Source organism: Cyprinus carpio, chromosome B15 (assembly GCF_018340385.1).
Source record: "Cyprinus carpio isolate SPL01 chromosome B15, ASM1834038v1, whole genome shotgun sequence".
Lineage (NCBI taxonomy): Eukaryota > Metazoa > Chordata > Actinopteri > Cypriniformes > Cyprinidae > Cyprinus > Cyprinus carpio.
In genome coordinates, this window is record NC_056611.1 from 23,055,616 (window position 1) to 23,078,782 (window position 23,167).

At 39.5% G+C, this 23,167-nt stretch overlaps 1 protein-coding gene across 1 annotated transcript; it reads right to left on the reverse strand.

Annotated features, from left to right (window-relative positions):
• Positions 1–753: 753 nt before the first annotated feature.
• irs1 (insulin receptor substrate 1) lies at positions 754–21,194 on the reverse strand. The gene is given in 2 exon segments (XM_042739891.1): positions 754–3,304; positions 17,882–21,194. Coding segments are annotated over 2 exon segments (3,303 nt in total). The 5' UTR covers positions 21,180–21,194; the 3' UTR covers positions 754–3,299.
• Positions 21,195–23,167: the final 1,973 nt, after the last annotated feature.

Below are 23,167 nucleotides of genomic sequence, written 5' to 3' on the forward strand. Positions count from 1 at the left end.
ATATTGTGGATGGTAAGACTCACTGATTTGCATCGGTGCAACTGCATAAAAGTTAACAATGCGATGCATCGATTTTGAAAACTGTGCATCGGTAAATACAATTTATATATATATAATTATTATTAGATGCACTATACTTTTATTATTTAGAAAGTGACCAATATTTTATATGTAGACTGATTTCTCCTCTCTAAACTGTTTCTTGTGCACATTCACTCATCATCACTCCTACTACATGAATATTACGTATCACAACACTACGGAGACTGAGGTGTTAGAAGTCAGAAGGCAGTTAAGTTAATAAACTAGTTAATTTACGATTTGCTGTCTGTCTGAACCAAATAAATAAAAATGAACTATCTGTACCATATTGAATTGCAAAAATAGCATAATACTTTTTTCCATTGCAATTGAATTGCACTGAAATAGGGGTGAATCGTATTGCATCACATTGGTAGCTGCTTCATATATATTTTTATGCATCTAGATGTGTATTGTCTATATATATATATATATATATATATATATATATATATATATATATATATATATATATATATATATATATACACACACACCCAAACAAATATTAAAATAATTAAAATTAATTATAAATATATTATAAGGCACTCGGAGCCATGCTATATCGTGAATATGATCATGATGGAATGGGTTACCGTTTTTTAATAACATACCCTGTTTACAATATAGCCTCTCATGTTGCATGCCATAAAGAGCACAGGAAACAAGAAGTTCAGAAAAGATAAGCGCTTCTACTTTATTACACGTCAAGGTTCCAGAAGATACCATTCTTCTAAATAGGGGGTGGGGAGGGGTTTACACAGCCCTCTCTTTACTGCTGGTCATTTCATTCATTGAAAACAAACATATTTGTTTACATGTGCATATATCCATTCATTGTACATACACTCATATTGTTTACATGTTTCAATTCATTCATTCATTCAAGAGGACCAATCATTTGTTTGCTTTGAGCATCCATAAAACCAAACATCCCTGGTCAGTCCAATATCCACCAATCATTGGTATTCATTTATACAATACATTATTTACAAAGGAGAACAAGTTTGGTTGAGATGTTGAAGGTTTGGCCACATAATGGTGGGAAGAGTGATGCCCCACACCCTGTATCATAACACAACCGCAGGGTGCTAAATCGACAACTGCAACCTATCGAATGACAGGCAACCTTTAGAACAGCCTATCAGGTTTCAGGAACACCACTGTCACAGCCAATCAGAGCTCAGGGAAACGCAAGTGTAACAGGTTTCCAAAAGCAATTCCATCCGGAGTTGGTGGGGGGAAAAGGGAAGTCCCTGATGTGCATGTTACATTAATTAGCATCTTTTACAAAATTAAGGAAACTCTATAGAACCGTACCATTCTCTCAAAAAGGTTGGATTACACATTTTACTATAAAAGCAAATATTCCCCACAAAAAGATTGAACTTAAGAACAATGGACACATTTTAAAAACGTGTCGAGATTCTAAAGGCAAAAAAAAAAATTATAATGAAACACCAACCATGAAATGTTAAATACTTTAACTCTTAAAAGAGAACCAAGAACATTTCTATATATTCAATAATTTACAGATTGTTCATTGTTTGTTTCATTTCAGCAGCAAACATGAGACATTGAGTTTTTTTTTTTCTTTTTTAAACCTGTTGCTGTGAGCTTACCATTGCCCCAGCAAGAGTTATTTTAAGCAAAAATAAACCATATGAAATAAAAGATACAACTGTAATGAAATAAAACAGCCTAAAAGAAAGTTGCGAGCAACTTTGACTGGCTTCCAAGGTTTAACAGCAGGATGCTCGAAATGAAAAAAACAGTACTACTGCCTGTAAAATCGACTTGCACTACAAGGTTTAGACGTATCATACTGAACTTTTACGGCACATTCTTGTGCAAGATTTTTTGTTCAGTTTGACCAACTACTGGTGATACAATCTGATCAGAAACATTAGTTCAGTCATGGGATTTACACACCCATCAATGTGATCGCTTGAATAAGCTTTTTATTGAGCCCAACCAGGACTGTAAGGCCTCTATTTGTGTCGATAATAATAATAAAAAAGTCCACCCCTCATCATTCACAAAATCTCAACTGTATTATTCATCAGGTAATAATGTAAAATTTGATTTACGGTAAGCACACTTGTGCATATATCATTGTGAAAAACAAACAAACAAAAAAACTTAGTACCAAAATTATTTTAAAATAAAAAAAGTTTTAAAAAATGTAAAAAAAAAAAAAGAAAAAAAAAAGGGAAGTAAAAAAAAGAAAAAAAAAAGAAAAAAGGTATTGTATGAAAATATGTCATAGTTCTTTTTGGAAGCCATATATACTCTATAAGAGATATATGCTAATTATTAAAAAAATGTTTCTTAATTTTCATGCAAAAGAAAAAAGAAAAAAAGAAAATCATAAAAAATGAGGGTGTAGTTCTGTTTGGAGGCCAATATAAACTCCATGAGATTCATGCTTATTATTACAATTGCAAGGGCTGTAATGTGACCAAGTATGAAATGAAACACGGGTTTGACAGACATCACAGTGTGTGTTTGGCAGCATGAGGTCAGTCATGGCTCACAGTGCTGAAACACAGTGTGTGCGTAAACTCTTTCATAAAATCCTGAGGTGAGGTCGGAGCGTTTAAGGTTGTTCGTACTGGGTGTATAAAAATGTCTAATTGAGATCTGTATAACAACGTGTAATATGTAATGGAAATATCTGGCAGTACTGAAGGAAAGGGGTACAATCAACACTGTTCAGGACTGTCGTACAAACCCAACACAATATGGCTGCTTCGTAAAGCATCCCCGTACCAAACAATTTGTTGTACGTTGGGTACTAGTTAGGTACCATCATTTACATAAATAATATTAATGTAACATTGCTCGAGAAACTACAACTACTACTGCAGTACCATTGCCCTTTACCTCAAAAGGTGCTGTTTTACCACATCTGATGGTAGAAATCAATTTGTACCGAGTCTGTAACAGTTGGACAGTAATGTCTGAAGAGGTGCGCACAGTGAAAGTCCGGCTGTGAGAGATTTATGGTTAGTGGAATCCAGCATTTGTGAGGTCCGGATATGTGATGTTATGAGGTCTGTTTTGTCCATATGGTTTTGGTAGCGTCCGGGTGATAATGTGGTTCTGGAAAATGAGGTTAGTGAGTTTATTGAGGTCCAGTTTTCTGAGGTCCGGCTTGTGGTGAACGGGGAGAGATTTTGAGTCTTGATGCTGAAGAAACGGTGGCTTTCTACTCTTCATTCTGGTGGAAAAAAGGAGAAATGAACGTTAGTCAGATGATCAAAGGCCACAGACAACACAAAATAAACCCTAAAAGCACTATTTAGAGTAGAAACACACTGTTAATCTGCTTTTTTAGGAACACGCTGGTCTATAGCGCCCTCTCATACACAAAAACAAACAAATCCTCCCTTTCTTCGTTTATTTGAAAACACCACTCTTTCGAAGATCCTTCCTTCGGCCTGAGGAGTAACTGACCTTGCCAACGGTTGATAAACAAGCATCATTGTTTCCCTGGAAACGTTCAACACAGATTTGAACAGTCTGAGAGGAGCCAAAAGCTTTATGACATCATCGCTCGGCACAAACACAGAGAGCGAGCGAGCAAGACCTGATGCAGACAATCTGCTCTCTTTCGGTTTGTCTCCCTTTATCCATTCACAGGCGTATGTGAGCCTCATCTGAAAGTGGCGCTCCAGACTCCTGCCCTGTTCAATCGCACGTCTAATCCACTCAGACGCACACAAACAACTGTGAGCTGTTTTCATTATATAACACTCTCACCGACTGCGATTAAAAGATCAGAACTGAGACAGTCAGCATTAGCGCGCACACACACCTGTTCACCATCAATTCTGAAAAAAGAAAAAACAAAGGTGACGGCATTAAGACGTCACTCATATGTGCTGTAATTCTGGGCTTGTGATTGGTCACGACTTCAGACACAGGGTTTGGTTGAATTGGATCATCGAAGGTCAGTGGCAAGGGGATTAAATACAAATTATATTTTTTTATTATTCAACACTGTTTTTATTCATTTTGAGGAATAGAGATGAGTAAATGCATGTTGACATTTAGTCTAGAACTACAGTATCATGCGCACATAACACCTCTGCACTTACTCTCGATTTCTCTCAACATGGCAACATGAGGGCTGTCAGTCAAGACAAAGTAACAGGCGTTACTTAATTGAAAAAGGAACTCAGATATTTCCTTCCAAATTAAAAAGTAATGCGTTACTTAAAGTAATCTGATTATATAACTTGCATTACTTGTAATCCGTTACCCCCCAACACTGCTCATAAGTATCATAAAAATAGTCCATATGACTTATGTTTTTACAAGTCTTCTGAAGCCATATGATGGCTTTGTGTTAGGAACAGACTAAAAGTGTATATATTCACTAATAATGTACCCTCCAGTGAGCTGTTAAAAGCAGTGACCGGATCATTGAGTCAGTAAGTGGAATTCAAGAACCGAATCAGTTTAATCTGTTAACCGAATCATTCAATATTTGTGAACTGAATCAAAAGATTCATTCAAGGTTCAGCTGAAAAAAAAAATTGTTTCTACGATCACAAGTTTTAAAGACTACTTTGATGGTACATTTAGCATCTTGAATGCTCTACTCCCTCATCTTTTTATTTATTTATTTATCACTGAAGTCCAGAAAGTAAATGAGGTCAACTGTGACGTTCACTTTTACAAGTGTTTGTATCCGTGTACGTATTCCTGTACAAACCGCTGCCCTCTTTCCATCCAGCTGACATTATTCTGACACCAGCTCTGCCCTGGAATACACAAGCTCGCCTGTATCGGAGTGAGCTTATTTGTTTAGACTGGTCTGATGTTGTTCCCAAACCTTTTACCTGAAGCTGTTGTTGCTTTGGACGCAGTCGTCATGATGTCATACATAAAAGAGAACTAGCCATAACAACACGGAAAGACTGACCTGATTTGTTATTTACATTCAAAACAAATACAGCTTAAATTCCTCACTTAACCTCTGAAACCAATCCTGTGATACTTTTCCATTACTTACTTTAATTGCACACAGAAAGCATGACAGTAGGCCCTGTGATGGAGCTGAGGAGGAGCAGGCCCCAGCACGGAGCTCCACAGTTCCGATTAGGCCCCAGTTTAAATCTACGGGAAGGACCAGGCCTGAGCTCAGAGCTGAAGAGGCAGTGCCTTGTGACAAACCTCAACTATAAATACAGCGCTGTGCAGCAGCGGAGCAGAGAGCCACAGGTCTAATAGCGCAGCGCTGAGAACATGAAAGCCCCTTCACATCTCCGCAGCAACCCCGACGTCAAGCGCTTTTATAGTGCGGCCATTTTTAGGGCCTCTTTCCTCTTTACTTAGAAAACCAGAGAGATGGAGAAAATTGCAGAGGGTGAAATTATAAGCTGCCGGACTGTGCAAACACGTAGCGTGGGAAAAGAAAAAAAAAAGAAGAGAGGGAGCTCATAAATGCCGCTCACGGAAGTCACAGCATCCCGGAATGAGGGGGACGAGCTACTGGTAATATTCAGCATTTCCAGAATTCAGATTCTAAAATTCTGTTCCTGGAATTAGTGCACTACAGCGTGCATGATGTGTCAATCACACAACCATCTTTATGATGTCAAAAAAGACAAGACTACAGAACATAAATGATTTGAGTGTATGTTGCATCACAAATACAGATTCATTTTGACAAAACTGCACATAAAGACCCCACGATATGTCCTATGTTCCATGACTTGTCTAGGCAAGTGTGTACTGGTTAAGTTTTTTAAATTTACTCTACTCAGAAGAACTGAAAACAAATTAAAAAATGAACATTTCCATACAATATAAAATATACTTCCAGAGCTGGGTAGATTACTTTTAAAATGTAGTCCATTACTGATTACAGATTACATGGTGAAAACTGGTTAGCAACGTAATCTAGGTTACACGTTTTAAGTAATGTATTCTTCTCACTACTTACTTTTTAGATTATTTTTTGTCTAACTTGTTTTAAACTTACCATTAAACATACCATATTTATATAAAAAAGCAAAGAGAAAGAATATATATATATATATGTTTTTATATATCAACATCATAAAATGCATTAAATGTTACATCATAAAATGCATTAAATGTTACATTAAACCAGGGTTTCCCAAACTGGACTTAATACAAGAACAGCAACAGCAGTTGGTTTGTGAGTTGATAAAAAGATAATTAATTAAATCATAAAAATGTAAAAAAAATAATTCAGAAGCATGGAGCGCAAAATTATTTACATGACATTTACATGACTATTCTATATTGTGAATATAGACAAAGCTAAATGGTATGACACACAGTAGGATCTTTAGGAAGGACAACTTAGGGAGAATTAGGGAGAATCAATAAATTAAGAATAATTTACTGCCATAGTGTGAATATGTAATCATGTAATCCATAAAAAAAGGTAACTGCAATCTGATTCTGAGAATTATAAAATGTAATATATAATCTAATGATTTTTTTAGAATCTGATTACATAATCCAGATTTCATGTAATCAGTTACTACCCAGCTCTGTATACTACACTACTGTTCAAAAGTTTGGGGTCATTATTATTTAAAAAAATATATATATACTTTTATTCAACAAAGACACATAAAATTGACCAAAAATGACTGTAAACGTGTAATGTTATAAAAGATGTCTGTGTCAAATATTTTTATTCTGATTAAAGCCTTAATACAGCACAGCAACCATATGTGTGTACATGTATAACGCTTTTCATTGCTATGTGAAAATTAGTGTATAAATGGAACAGTTTGTTGGAGCTGATCTGACGTTCTGAAAGAAAGAGAGAGAGAGAGAGAGATGCAGAGCAGGGCGACGCAAGGAAAAGGATTGAGAACCGCTGCTTTAGAACATTGGTTTTGAAACTCGTGAATCCATTAGAATCGTTAGAAGACAGAATCGCAATTCATATATGAACAGATTTTTATGTGCACCCCTAGTTTTCTCTTCCTCTTCTCTAAAGCAGCACAACATGGCCTCGCCCCCTATGTTGCGTGTTCCCGGGGGTGGGGTTTATCTGGGTTTGTGACGTAAAAGACCTGGGAAGAAGCTTGTTGTAGTCCCTTACCAGCCATATTTGTAGGCATTAAATTGCCAGAATTTTAAAAGACGATATCTCCATTTGTATTGAACTATCAGTGCTGTAACTTTGCAGATATTGTTTATGCTAAACAGCAACACTACACACTAATTAACGTTAAAAAAGTGAAATCGCAATCACCCACCACTTTAAGTAATAATATTTCACAATATTAGTTTTTACTGTTTTTAGGCTTGGAAAACACCTTTTCAAAAAGGTAAACCACGAGTGTTGCAAAACTGAATTACAAAAATGATGATTGTTTCCAAACAGGTAGTCCCACACCAAAGCACCGTTGGTGGAGCTCATGTTATATCTGGTCAACATGGGCTACTAAAACATACTACAACTCCATTTGGTGTTGGTATTGACGCAGATATCTCACACCTCACCTTCAACAACCCCTTACACTTCAAGGATTTCCATGATCGGGACTGTGGGAACCCTGTGGGACTGTGGGAATATTCAGGTCTCTTTACAGCGCTGATAATAATATCAACAGCTCGACTTTCTCAAAGCTGGGATGTGTGCCTTTTCATGCCTCTGACATATAACATGCATCACATGCACGTGTTAAAAAAAGCACATGTAATAGAAGCCAGCATTACAGCGGACTGTAACGTCACACACACTCCCACACTACAGTAAGTTATCTGCAGACTCATACAGCGTCTGCAGAGGTGGGATTTGGAGCTTTACTCTGCAGAGAACCTTATAAGGCCGGGAGTGAGGGGTGGTGCTCATCTACCATCAGCTCAATGAACTAACGTCATTCAGCCGTGTAACACTCACACACACACACACACACACAGGCATGCTGTGCCAGGACCCAGGAGAGTGGGGACATTTTTAGCCCGCTGAAACTTCCACACACATCCATCCCCACGCACTGCGAGGGATATGGTTACAGATGTGTGCCGCAGTGAGTGCTGTGATTCGGCACGACTGACGTCAGTACACAGGTCATATTCGCTGAGAGAGAACATTTAACGCTGATGCCAACACACACACACACACACACACACACACACACACACACACACACTACAGGCTCTTGATGAATTCAATGCCAGACTTCTGAAGTGAGAACTGGTTACTTAAAGGGATAGTTCTCCCAAAAATGCTAACTGTCATCACTTACTCACCATCATGTCATTCCAAACTCATAAGACTTTAGTTACTCTTCAAAATTAAGGTATTTTTAATGAAACCTGGGAAAGTCTAGTTAACCAAAATGTAAAAGATTATAAATAGATCCAAAAAAGGTTATAAATAGGGATATATTTGTCTGATAGGTCACATGACAATAACAACATGGTGAATGTCTGGATTAAATTCATGCCATATAGAACATATATTTTTAGTAATTACTTATTCAAAAGAAGTATCCACTCATAGAGTATGCGATTTTGGATACAGCCCATATGTATGTGTCAAATCATTGTGTAAATGTGAATAAAAACCTCAATGTAATATTGAATCATATGATGAAATCATATCTCTTTACAAGACTTGGATTAAAGCACTCAAAACATATGGATTCATTTAACGTCGCATTTATAACCTTTTTTAAGTTCGGTTACCTGGACTTGGAGGAACAGAAACCTCACAGGTTTCATTAAAAATATCTTATTTTGTGTTTTGTAGATTAACCAAAGTCGTATGGGTTTGGACCAACATGGGGGTGAGTAAATCACAGCATTTTCATTTTTGGGTGAACTATATCTTTAACACGATCAAACCACACTGACAAACCTCCACTCATACAGTCACAAAACGATGACTAGGAACTTCCCGACTACCTCACGATGGGAGAACTTCACATACTCACAGCACTGGGGGAGAAACCACACGCAAGACCACATCAGAGGTTTCCACAACACACCCTGAAGTAACACACCTATGCAGAATTCAGATGCAGTTTGACTATTGGAGGAAAAACTGATATAACAAGGAATAAATCAAAGGTTGAAAAGATCCCGAAACAAAACGGGGATTAAATGTTGGTGTTTGTGACAAGCGAACACAATGGTGCGGCCCGTTTTGGGGGCCAGAGAAAAACAAAGCGGCTGTATCAGCTCTGTGTGTGTGATGTGGAAGAGTAACATTCCCCCAAACACCAAAAACTTCAACAAACCAAAAACACACAACACCCACACACAAACACAACAAGTTTAGACAAACACACCAACACAAAACACACACACTGGGTTTCTCCTCCCCTCGCTGCTGCACTCATCCTAGGAACTGTAAACTACAAGACTCAAAGCAGATTTTCCCTCTGCCCAAGATGGCCATCGACCGACGACTGCTGGCCTCTCTTGATACAGATGTGAGGTGAAAGTGGCTGTTGCTGTTCGTTGTGTCACCTTGCATTTTCCCGGATGTGTTCCTCATCTGATGTCCAGTCAACTGCTCTCTGAGTGGTGGTAGCCAGTCTCTAAAACTAGACTGGTATAGCTTCCTAGCAAAATCCAGACACAGTTGGACTCTTGCAATACCAGTAAATGAGGTATATTAATATGGTAATTACACAACCATTCAAAAGTTTGGGGAATGCAAGATATCTAAAAAAAAATAATAATTATATTGTTACTTTTTAAGAATGCATGAAACTGATCAATATTGACAGAAGAGACATTGTTACAAAATATTTCATATAAATTTCATATTAATATTTCATATAAATGCTTTTCTTCTGAGCTTTCTATTCATCAAAAAATCCTGAAAAAGGACAGTTTCCAGAAAAATATTATGCAGCACAACATAGCCTATTTTGTTTTTTATCTTTTTTTCACAATATTACTGTTTTTATTGTATTACTGATTAACTAAATGTGGCTCTAGAGGCATTCTTTCATAAATTTTAAATAAAATCTTGACTGTACTATAACAATGTAAATTACAAAAAAAAGTATCATGGTTTTTGGACATAATGCCATGGCTATACCACCACAAGTGTGGGACAAACAATACCATGGTATTTTTAAGGATGTTTTTTGGAAGTACCATGGTACATGAATGCATTAAACAAACAATATCTAAGAACTACAGTGTAAACAAATGATAAGGGAAGACTGGGTTAAATAAAAATAAAAAGAAGAAGTCTTATGGTGAAAACAGATATGGTGAGAGAGAGAAAGGAACGAAATGGACAAGATGAAAGAACTTCACCTGACAGGAGTCAACTCTCAATCCATGACCTTTCATTAGAAAACTCAGTGTCCCTGTTGACTCACTCACACACTTACACGTGATGTGCCCTTAAACAAAAGGCGACTGACAACAAAGAGCTGGAACACACAACTCTAAAACCATGTTACACAGAAAAAGGGGGAAAAAAAAAAAAAAGAGAGAGAAAGAAGAAAATAAAAGGCAGCCCGCTTGAAGCGCAGGCATGCCTGAGCGGACTCACTTGATAAACTTTCCACTGACTCTCTGACCTCAGCGACAAGGGCGCTCACACACACACACACACACACACACACACACACACAGAAAAAGACTCACAACAAATGCCAAACTGACAGAGATGACCTATAAGCGCTCATGCAGTACGTAAGCATCTCTGTGAAACACATCCCAGAACGTCTTTCGGCTTCACGCCAAGTTCATATTTACCGCCAGAAATGCAAACACAAGCAAAAACAAATGTCACTCAGTGAGTTTGCCACAGCTTCATTTGGATGGCGTCTACTATGTTGTTGTGGGGAGAACTGAAAGGAGAAATGATTTACCGCCCTCCTCTAAAAGCAAATATAACGTCGTAAAGAAGAATTCAGAGTCGTAAATATCACACATCACCTAAAACAAGCGCTCTTGCTCACACACACAAACACTGACGTCTTTTACTGTCATATCTTTATGAACTCTCTGTTCTTGCATTAGACATACACAAACAAAAACAAAAAAGAGAGAGAGAAATAAAAAAAGGGAGAAAATGAGTGTGTGTGGTTGGGGTGAAGTGAGGACATGAAGCTGACGGATCCAACTGGGCCATGAGGAACTCGTCCAGACCAACGGAGCTGGGCGGAGTGGAAGAACAGTACTTCTCTCTCAAACACACACATGGGCTAAAAGACAGATCCAACATACAAAGACTCAGCACTTTTGCTCAAAAGAACTAAACAAAAATATAAAAGACACATGAAAACACGTACTACAGATGTCAATATACCAAAATGTCAGTAGTCAATGCAACCACAAAAAACTATTATGCTATAAACAACCATTAACAATAATGAATAAGCATATCTTTTTCAAAAACTTCCAAATCAATATTGAGGATTTTCTTCCAATAGTTTGTGCATCATGAACAGTGAGTGATCTACAGTATTCTTCTCTGTGCGTCCGTCTTCAGAGTCTCTGGTCTGTGTTAACAAGTGTTAACAGACTTCATATTTTCACTTTTTTTTTGTACATTTAATTGCTTCCAAACCTTTGAACAGTTGTGTATATATAAATATCAGCATTAGACAGAACTGTAATATCTGTGCACCGCTTTTTTTATTTTAGTATTAAAGCACTGAAACATTTGACATCCTAACATGTCTTGATTGTATCTTTGGAGTGAGCACATCTAGTGCTGTCAAAGAACAAAGCCTGCTCTATTAAAGCTATTGATAGAACAGGTTCCACTTTCGCCTCGTCAGTCCAGACATTGTGATCTCCTAAAAACAGACGCCTATGTCCCATCCAAGAGACCATATCATTCCAGCTTGCGGCTGGCACCTACCAGCACCTGACAATGCAAAACGCTCCACTTTCATTCACTCAGTTCAAATGGCTGTCAAGCATTGGTGGAATAGCGGCACGGATCATTCCCTTATAAAACCCATGGCTCACATCCACCCGTTTGATGCCAAGTCTCATGGTGGGAGCAGGAACACTCTGATACCTGGCCAAGCTCACCACATCCTTCCGTTCCGACCCTCACCCTAAATAGTCAGCAGCACATTAGCAGTGCGAGTACTCTGTGTGAAATTACTGACACGCTTAGAATGACTTTGAAGAACAAAACGGGATGTGGGAGTTTATGTGGGTCTATCTCTGGCGGATAAAGCTAAATGCAAAGCTCTGATGTGGAAATGATACAATAACCACATAATATTCAACATTAATGAGATAAGCAAGAAGAGCGATCACAAGGATTTTTGACTTCACAACACCAGATAGAAACTGAGACATTTTGTTACTTTTATCAGCATTTGTAAAAAGCCAAAAATGTTTTGTTCTCCATTTACGTCAATTGGAATGAATAATTCACTTAAAATCAAAATCCTGTCATTTCTTTCTCAGCCAAAACTTGTACAACGTCCTTCTAGTGAATACAAAAGTTTGAATACAGATGCTGTTAAAGGGATACTCCACCCTAAAATGAAAATGTTGTAATTAATCACTTACCCCCATGTCGTTCCAAACCCGTAAAAGTGTATGTGAAGTGATAGGAACACTATTTGTAAGCGAAGAAAACAAAAATAATGACTTTATTCAACAATTCCTTTGTCAGCAGTCTCCTCTGTGTCTCTCCATATCACCGTATGCTGTGTATGCTTTGCTGTATCATCCGCCCCACAAGAATGCACTGTTTTCTTTCAAATCAATGCTAAATAATCATAGAAACAGTGCATCCTTGTGGCGTGGATGATACAGAAGAGCATACGGTGATATGAAAAGAGACAGAGAAGACTGTTGACAAAGGAATTATTAAAGGCGTTATTTTTGTTTTCTTCGCTTACAAAAAGTGTTCCTGTCACTTCACATAATCCAGATTGCATGTTTGATGGCTGATGGAGTATTCTGACGATGACTTTCATACCTTTTATGGACCTTGACACTGTTATTTACCTGCCAGTCTATGGGACAGTCTCAAGCCTCCCGGTTTTCAACCAAAATATCTTAAATTGTGGTCCGATGACAAACAAAGCTTTTACGGGTTTGGAACAAAATGGGGCTAAGTGATTAATGACAAAATTTTCATTTTGGGGTGGAGTATCCCTTTAAGCTCCAAAAAGGGCAGAAATACATAAAACAAGAACCATAAAACATGTAGTGCATATCGAACCTTATGAAACCAAACAATATCTCTGTGTGAAGAAAACTTAAGCCATTTTAAGTAGTTCAGTCAATGATATCTAGTTCTCAAAACTGACATTCATATATATAGAATGCTGCAGCCGTGACGTCAAAACCAGAAGTCTAATTGTCCATGGGTTCCCTTGAGATTTTCCTATGGGTTTTTCATTTCATGGATGAAATGAGGTCTGTGGTAAACATAATTTAATCATATTTGGATATTTTCTTGTGCAACATAATCTGCACACACTCACACTCCAAATGTTTCCATGTAGTCATTTATTTTACAGATCTCCTTGCTACGTTTCTGGACTGTTTTGCTGTCTATGCAGGGTCATACAGCTCCAGATTCCATCAGAAATATTGTAATTTGTGTTCCGAAGATGAACGAAGGTCTTACGGGTTTCATTTAAAGGCAGTTAATACAAATTCTTAATTAGTTACATACAATATCAAATACAGAACTATTAAATCTTAAGACAAAAACAGTATGAAACTAAACAGAACTAGACAGACTAAACTAGACCGAATTAGAATAGAACACTTCAAATATTACAGATAAAGAACAGAGGAATCCATGCATTTCACATTACTTAGATATTTGTAATTTCATTGGCATGTGTGCTCTGAGCATCTGCTAATATTTGACCTTGGGTACTAATAGCCCAATTTGTATGAACACACATGAGAGCATTTACTCTATGTTCGTAGGGCTGAAAGGGGTAGGTTAACCCTATTAAGCAAACATTTTACTTGCTGCCTTAAAACACTTCAAAGCAAAAACAAATCCTATGTGCTGTATGGACATATATGCCAGGGTTGTTCTATATGAATCACTGATTGGAGAATTTCTGGTTCCCCTTATACACAGCCTTGATCAGTTAATCTCTTAAACCCTCCTTATTTCTCTCTCCTTCTCCTGCTGTGTGCCCCTTCCTACCTCTCACTTTACTTCCTCTACATCCCTCCATATCTCTGCCTGTGTCTACTTTAACAAGCGGCTCTGTAAAACAGGCACAAAAGCTGCTGTTACATTCCAACCCTGGAGTCACACACACACACACACACACACACACACACACACACCTCTCATTTCCCCATTCACACACATTCCAAGGATCTCATCAAAGAACAGAGCACCAGACCTGCCAACCTCATGCCACTACCGATGACCTTGACAGTGTGATCTCTAAGTTTTTATGAAACCTGCTTCCTGCCTGATCTATCGTCGCTCATCAACTAGAGATTTTCATGAATTTCCATATTCAGTTGTCATTTATCATTGCATTGTTAAGGGAGTCATATGATGCTATTTCAAGTTTTCCTTTCTCTTTACCCAAAGAGATATTCTTAATAAAAGTTTAGACTTGTCCACGCCCTCCTAAAATGCCGCACTTAAACACGCCCCCACGTCTACGTCATGATGTGGGAAGATTTGCATAACACCATCCAAATGTTCATGCAAAGAAAGAAGGCATAACTTTGATTCTCGCTGTTGCCGCTGGCGCCATGTCGTGGAGACGCTGTTTCATTGTGAAAGTAAAAATATTTTCTTTGATCTTCCAAAAGAGGATACAACTAGAAATCAGTGATCAAGTTGTATTTACAACACTGTTTCAGAACAGTTTAACGCCAAATATTTGACATTGTATGGAGGACTGTTTCTGGATCCTTGGAGAGAAGACTACAATGCCGGCTGTTCTGACTCATAAACTGTAAGTACGTTTACATATTTAAAGAATTTGCCACTGATGATTCAAATGTGAGTTTTGAGCAGTGTAGAGTAGTGGTGGTTGTTTGTCATTTCTCTGATCACAAATGCCGAGATGGTTTTATGTTTATACAGCACGATGCAATCCAACGCGTAAAAAGTCAAGGGGCATAACATCACATGCTTGAGGCATTCGCCAATCACAATGCACCGGACAGCTGGCCAATCAGAGCACACCTCGCTTTTCAGAATGATGAGCTTTGTAAAAAACAACACGTTTCAGAAAGGCGGGGCATAGAGAAGAAACAATAATGTACAGTATGTGGAAAATAATGTGTTTTTTAACCTTAAACCGCATAAACAATTCAGTATACCAAGTACACAAAATAATGTTCTTTTTAGCAACATCATGACCCTTTTAATATTGCTCATACTGCGGCATTTGGAAAGATTTAAAAGTGTGCATTACTGCTACATTTGAACTACAAACATGAATAATGATAGCTCAGTTGTAAAGACAATGTAACAATGTAAAGATATTTACATTGAAATAATATTTTAAAATATTACTGGTTTTACTGTATTTTTACTTGGTGAGCATAAGAAACCTATATATTAAAAACGTTTTAAAAAAATCTTACACACCCTAAACTTTTGAATGGTACTGTATAATTTTATCAATTTAAAAACATTAACATAAATTACCATTAATATAGATTACTTAATTTGAGGTACAAGTGAATAAATCAACCATTCCTTAGCTTCAAATTAATCAATGACAATTAAACAATAGCCTAAATTCAACTGAATACCCATGATTCCTCTGATCTGATCCCAGAGCTCCACCCCAACCGATCACACTGCTGCACAATACTTGGCACTTCAAACCTCCTAAAGGATGCAAGAAAGGGAGGGAAAGACAACAAAGAGGAAAACGTGGTTGAATTGGAGAAAGAGGGTGTGAGAGGGAGAAGGGGACAAGAAGCCACTCTGCAGGGTGACCCCATCACAGTGGCCTGAGGTGGGCTGGGCTTCCAATCGTCTCACTCTGACCAAACCCACCAAAGAACTCTGTCACCCCGCCCCACCCCAACACTGCCCAATCAAAATGCGGCTTTCTGAAGCCCCCGGTGTCTCAGTCTGAGGCCCCTTAATCCACTGTGACATGGGGAAAAAAGCGCTGCGGCAACAGCGTTACCATAGAGATGGGTGGCATTGGCGCGGAGCCACACAGGAGCATGCCATAGGCAGAACATGTGCCAGACGCGGCAAAAGACATAGACATCCTGCCAAAACTGTCAACAACACATGCAATAAATGCAGCAAAATAACCCCTACACCAAGAACTACATCACAAAATGCAAAAGTACAGGTGAAAATAAGCAAAAACAGTAAGAGAAAGTGTTTCTAGTTTTTGCAGATGATGTCCACATCATCACAGCTCGTCTCTAGAGGAACACAGGGGGTTTTACTAAGGTGCGCACACACACAGGGCTTCCCAGAGTCAGAAAAACATTGGTTACACAACACTGAAGCCCCTGTGCTCTCTCTCACCCCCCTAAATATCTCAAGCCAAGCTCAAAACACCCTCACACAAAGCGACCAATCCAAGTCAAGAAAGCATATGGGTACAGGTTCTCACCCCATCAAAACAAACACCTCCTCAGAACACACTGGGGCAAACTCACTAAACAGTTGCGCAAAAACAATCTGACAGAAATGGTAATTCTGTCATCACTTACTTATCCTCATGTCGTTCCAAACCTGTATGACTTTCTATCTTCCGTGCAACACAAAGAAGATATTCTTAAAGATGTCTCAATGTAAACATAAAACAATAAAAAACTATATTAAAAAAAACAAAGTAAACACAAACAACAAAAAAATCTTCAAAAATTTCAAAACATATCATAAAGCCATAAAAAAAAATCAATTTTCAACAGAATAAGAAAATAAATCACACAACATTTGGGTAACCAAATTTGGACACAACTAACTACACAATTTTAACCCTCCATAACAATATCCTCATTCTTTTTATTGAAAACATAACATCATTAAGAGCTAAAAACAATTAGCTAAATACAACCGAACATAATGAAAATCTATCCTGCAGATTTAATTTCAAAATTAATGTTCACACAATAGTAACAACAGGAACTTGTGCAAGAAGTCTAAATGCATCATATCCCACATGCTATAAAAACTGATATGCAATTATTACAAAAAAATCACACAAAAACATTTAAAACCCTAAAAAAAACAAGAAGTAAAGGAAGGCCAAGAGGCTGGAAACCCTACACTTGCTGAAGGGCAAGTAAATAAACTAAAACAACGATACAGAGTCAGCTAGGCATGACACACAAACCCTTGGGCAAAGTGGAGAATGCACAGTAGTGGCAGCTCTGTAGACTTTTCACAACGTTTGATTAATATCAAAGACAACTCTGAAGAGTTGACTCACACACTAAGTAAACTTCCATTCAGGAAAAAGACATCCTATAAGCTGCTTAGTGACTCACAAATGCATATATGTGCTGTTTCTTCCTTTTGTCGCATCGGGAACAAGTGTAGACATGCTAACCCTCTCTGCCTCCATTCACAAATATGTCCATTTATCAGCCTAAAGAGGGCCCAGTCATCAGTGGGAGGGAATCTAAACCCCCTCACCTCTCTCCTAAGATTTCAGAAAGGGATTTTCCACCAAAGACTCAAACTACACAGATAAATGGGGGCTGATTTTATAAATAATAACATGATATGCATATTACCTATTAAATGTTCTAGACAGGCATGATAACACAGGCACTAAGAAATTTATAGCTGAAACATGCCAGTACTCAAGAACACAGCATTCTAAAGTGCTCTTTTGAAAACCATTCTTCAACAAACACTTGGTCTTACCTTCTCTGCTTGTGAGATTCCCTCTGGTCTCATCTGATTTCCTGAAGTTTATACTGGCGTAGGCACTGAGATCTTCCACACCTTCCACAGCTCCCAGCTCCACTGGCCGAGATTGGAACCCATTCCAGTCTGGAACATGCTGCTCTCCATTCTGCACCAGATCCAGATCAATGTAATTCAGGCCGTTCTGGTCATGGTTTGTTAATGTGGGAATTGGGCCTGAAGTGTTTTCCCTTCGTCCGTTGGTTACTGTAGATGCAGGAGGAGCGGCAGAAGCAGCAGAGGCCTCACCGGGTCTTAACCACACATTCTCGAAAGAGGCGGAGCTGTGGCGCTTCACATCACCTGACTGACAGGTGGCCGACGTGTCAACTGACCCTCTGGTTGTAGTTGAAGCAAAAGTTTCTGAACTGTGTCGTCGTCGACCCTGTGGGTCAGCCCGGATTACTTTAGCCCCTTGGTTTTGCCCAGAATTGGAGTTTACCCGTGTGAATGCACTAAGACCTGACAAGGGGCCGATCAGAGATGATCTACCTGGGGCACCGCTTAATGCCATCACATCACGATTGGGTGATACAGAACAAGGAGGGGCATCATCTGCATCTGGCAAGGCCTCGGTCATCAGCATCATTTGAGTATCAGGAAAGCTAGTGCAGGATGCTAACTGCATGCTGATGTAGTCACGGTCACATATACTCTCACAAGGCAGTGGAGGGGAGGATACAGAGTTTGATGGAGTGATTATGGCATAGTCTGAACAGGAAGTGGAAATCTGCATTTCTGGGCACAAACGCCCTGCCTGCGACCCCAACTGCATGTTCATGTACTCAGATGATGAAAGGTCTGATGGGGCCTCAGCATCACTTCCAGAAAACACAGGTGGGAACAGCGATGCTAAGCTCGCTGAAAACGCCTTGTCGTTGAATTCAATGTTGACATACTCGCCAGGACTTTTGGGCTCAGCGGGGAAGGGACTCTCACGTGTTCTTGGAAGAGTACTTGCTTTGCTAGCGTCCAGTGACAGCCGTGTTGGACGTGTCAGCCTCCCGTTGCCCTCTGACCTTTTGGGTTTGACAGCAGACTGCTGCGAGTTGCTTTGACCACCCAAGCTGTCGCTGCTCGCTGAAGACGAGGAAGAGTCTGCATATGCCAATCGACTCGAGCCCAGTGATATCCGAAGAGAGCTCTGGTCCTGCTTTCTGTTGGCGTGTTTGAAGGAGCGGGGCAAAGAGAAGTAAGCATACATCGGCCTGGGAGGATCTTCTACAGGGTTGAAAAAGCAGTCTGGAGGCGTGCTGGTCGTTGAACAACTAGCCGGGGACATGTTAATGTAGTCTCCACAAGATGACACTTTACCTTCCATGCTCTCTACGGAGAGCTTAGGGTTGACGCCATTAGTCCAGATCTTGCCATAGTTTGTTGTGCCATCTGGAGAGCAGCTGCCACTTGGTGACATCATCATGTAACCATTGGAGTCAACATGCGAGTGTTGCCGGGGGTTGATAATTTGCTGTGGTGCAGACACACTTTTTGGACTCATGGGCATGTAGTCACCACTTTTCACTGTTGGGGTCGCAGGCACAATGCCTGGCAGCATGGGCATGTAGCCGTCATCTTTGTGATCTGGTCTACTGTGGTCTTCTGCTTGTGAAGTGTCTATACCTTCCTCTGGGTATGAATGTGTAGGCATGAAGGAGTGCCTGTATGTTGACGACGACGATGATGATGATGATGCAGAGTGGCTTCGTGTGTATGCGGGCATCATTACAGTATATTCCTCTAGCGAAGTAGCGGACGATTGTGAGGGAGTCTTTTGATGGCACGGAGTTGGCGGCGATGCACCAGAAGAATGCGTTCGCTTCCGGAAACATTTCTCCAGCTCGGGCTCCTCCAGTCTCGACGGCATTCCTCTGGACTGACTTTGCGATTGGCTCCCAGCACCAGGAAGTGAACCAGGCTTGGCCATGCAGATGTAATTGTTTATCTCCTCCTCCCTGGCAGGTGGCGTGTGGCCAAGCGAGTCTGGAGTCACGCTACGGAACGAGCTCCGAAAGTCGCAGGGGCTAGATCCATATTCATCTGAGGAGATGAATCCACCATCACTGGGCGATCCAGATCTGGAGACGCTAGAGCGGCGTGGAAAGAGGCAATCAGACGTGGATCCGTGGCCGCTGGTGCTGCTGGAAGACAGGCTGACGGGGCTGATGGCTGAGGGGGAGCACCGTGAGGTGGGCGTGGGGATTGATCTGCTGTGATTGAGTGGCGGGTGAAGTCTGGATCCACCCCTGTGTCGCTGTGATTGAGGTCGGGCTGTGCTCGGACTGCCATCAACAGACGCCGGTCTGGACATGGTGCCCTCCCCATCACTGGACGCTCTCACTCTGAACGAATGGCTGTGTTTGCCAGGTCTAACAGGAGAAGTGGCCGTCACACTCTCTGCCCGAGAGCGCCTGCCTAAGCCAACTTGACTGGGGGGAGGATTATTGTGATGATGCCTCCTGACAGGCACTGAGATGGGGTTTGAGCAGTTGGAAGATGACTGACTTTTGCTGCGTGGCCTGAACTCCTCACTCATGGCTTTCATGGCTTCTAATATAGTTTCATGCATGTTCTGAGCCACAACTGAGTCATCCACTTGCATCCAAAACTCCCCGGGCCCCGTCACAGCAGATCTCCCGACTTCAATAAAAAAGAAATTTTCAGAGTGACCACATCTTCTAATGTTCATCAACTGCAGGACCACAGCGGCCGCATCAGAATTGAGTTTCACAAAACTGATAGTCTTATTGGTGAGGCATAATCTGTAAACACCTATCAAGTTCTTAGTGTGACCCAGACCCTTTGGTTTCAAAATAACCTGCCAAACCTCTTTGAAGGCAGGTCCCGGCGTGGCCTCTCCGTAATTATCCTCGCCAACTCCGCGGCCAGCGGCAGTTTCGTGGACCTTACCTCTGTTATGAAGATCAACCAGGGCTTGATACCATGACTCCTGCTCTACCTCGCTGTCAGCAGCGATGGCAAAATACTCATCCTTGGTGTAAAGCGCGACTAGATGTTTGTTTTTAGAATCCGCTCTTTTGTTGATGTTAAAGCAGCTCTCCAGCGGAATGGATCTCTTCGGTGCTCCAGACTTGTGTCTCCACTTCTTCTCGTTTTCATAGTACTCCAGTCGGGACGGTCCGGAGGCGCCCGCCGCCCTCAGTACAAAAAACCTTTTGTGCATGCTTTTGGGTTTCCTTAAATAACCCACCTTCTCCACCTAAAAAAAACATCCCTCCTCCGTGGTGCTTCCCACCATATAAAAAAAAATAAATTATAGAAAAACTGCAGGATCAAAAGTCAAAGCCGTATGCATGTACTCTTCGCCAAATGTGAGCGCGGAGACAAAAATGGTTCCATTGAGTAAAAATAGCACTTTAAACAGGTCACTTTTGTGCGCTCCGTCAAGAGCTTCAATTATAACAGTTCATCGATACCATAGTACACTTGGATATTTTTTTTTTCAGCAGCATTACATTGTTACAACTAAGTATAAATAATCTATCGGACATCCTCAAAAATATTGCAAGTACCGGAAAGCACCACGTTTATGATGTAAAAAATACAAAACTGTAAAAATTACAAAACAGCGTCCTTTTCAGTCCGGAGATCCGAATGCATTATCAAAACAAGCGCAGTCAGCAGCGCGCGACCCCATTTACCCGGAGATCAAAGCGCTGTCTGCAAAAATCCCAAAAGTGCAATTACACAAAGCACCGACGCAAAGTATGCATCTGACCGTTATTTATAACGGAAACGTACCAAGTCCGTTTGAACCGCTGCATAAGTTCCTCCAAAACTCGCTGAGTTTTCTTTTTTTGCGACGCCGTAACAGACCAAAACAAGGCACCGCTCGTGTATATTTGTATGGAGGAGTTGAGACTGGGGGTTGCAGCCTAGCTTGTTACGATACAACTAAGAATCCCGCCCCTTTTGGAACTGTCCTCGTTTGATTGGAGGGATCTAATGTCAATCATTATAGTGGGCTGTGAGAGACGTGTGATTCAAACGTAGTGGTGGGGTTTTTGATTCTTCCCAATGACTCGAATCTTTCGAATTAGTTCACTAAAAAGATTCATTTTCGCTGATTGCTTCAGCGAACTTTTCTGCAGGATGCGTCGTGAAGCCAGAAAGAGAACGATTCGTTTACTTAAAAGATTCATTCAAATGAATCATCCACTATAAAGTTTTATTTAGAGGCGGCGATGAAAAGACGCCATGTAACTAACTTATGCGCTGCAGTTATTTATAAACACACAATTGTAAAACAGAAAGTCAGTCATACTTTACAATGTTCATGTTACTGTCTATTTACATAGATAAATATAGTGACTAATGAACAATATGTAGCCTACTTCAGGTGTAATTGCATAGCGGACGTGCTTTGAAGTACACATTGTTATTGTTATTATTACTATGGGGATTAATTATAGGCTAGTTACATAATGTGTGTAACATGCAGGGCAAAAAAAAAGTGTAATTCATTCTTTCCAGCTGGCGGAGAATCGGATAATTAATTGTCCGGATCACAGAATTGTCAACCCTGAAAAATAAAAACAAAAAAATAAAAAAATTACACAACAGTAGAAAACAAGAAAATATAAAAATCACACAAAGAAAAATTTGAAAAAAATCCCTACAATTTAAAATTTATTAACATCCAACTTAATAAAGATATATAGAAATATAAACAAACTGAATAATTAAAAAGAAGGATCTAACTGATAAAATGAAATTCCGATAAATAGATATATAGATGGATAGATAGCTAGATAGATAGATAGATAGATAGATAGATAGATATATAATAGATAGATAAATAAATAAATGTACATAGAAAATTCATACATAGCTGCACATATGCATTTCCTAAATAGGATTCTTCTTTGATCCTATTAAGAACCTTTAAGTATGTTTCCAAACTTTAGTATGTAGGATCCAAAATCCAGTAACAGTAGTCTACACATTCCTTGTGTTTTATTCCCTATAATATCTCTCACAATAACATTACATCTTTGAAAATGGATTTTGTAAAAAGAAAGTTAAGTGAAAGTGAAATTTGCAAGTTTGCAAAAGAGTAGGCTTTCAAAGGAAAAAATACTGTTAGTAAATGTTCACAGTACAAATGTAATGCTATATGAAGCCAAATGCTCACTTTGTTTAATTAAACAATAAAATCCGATTATTTGCAATGTAAAGATATTTTCACATCTAACTGAAAGTGTTAGAAACTGCAAATGCACATCT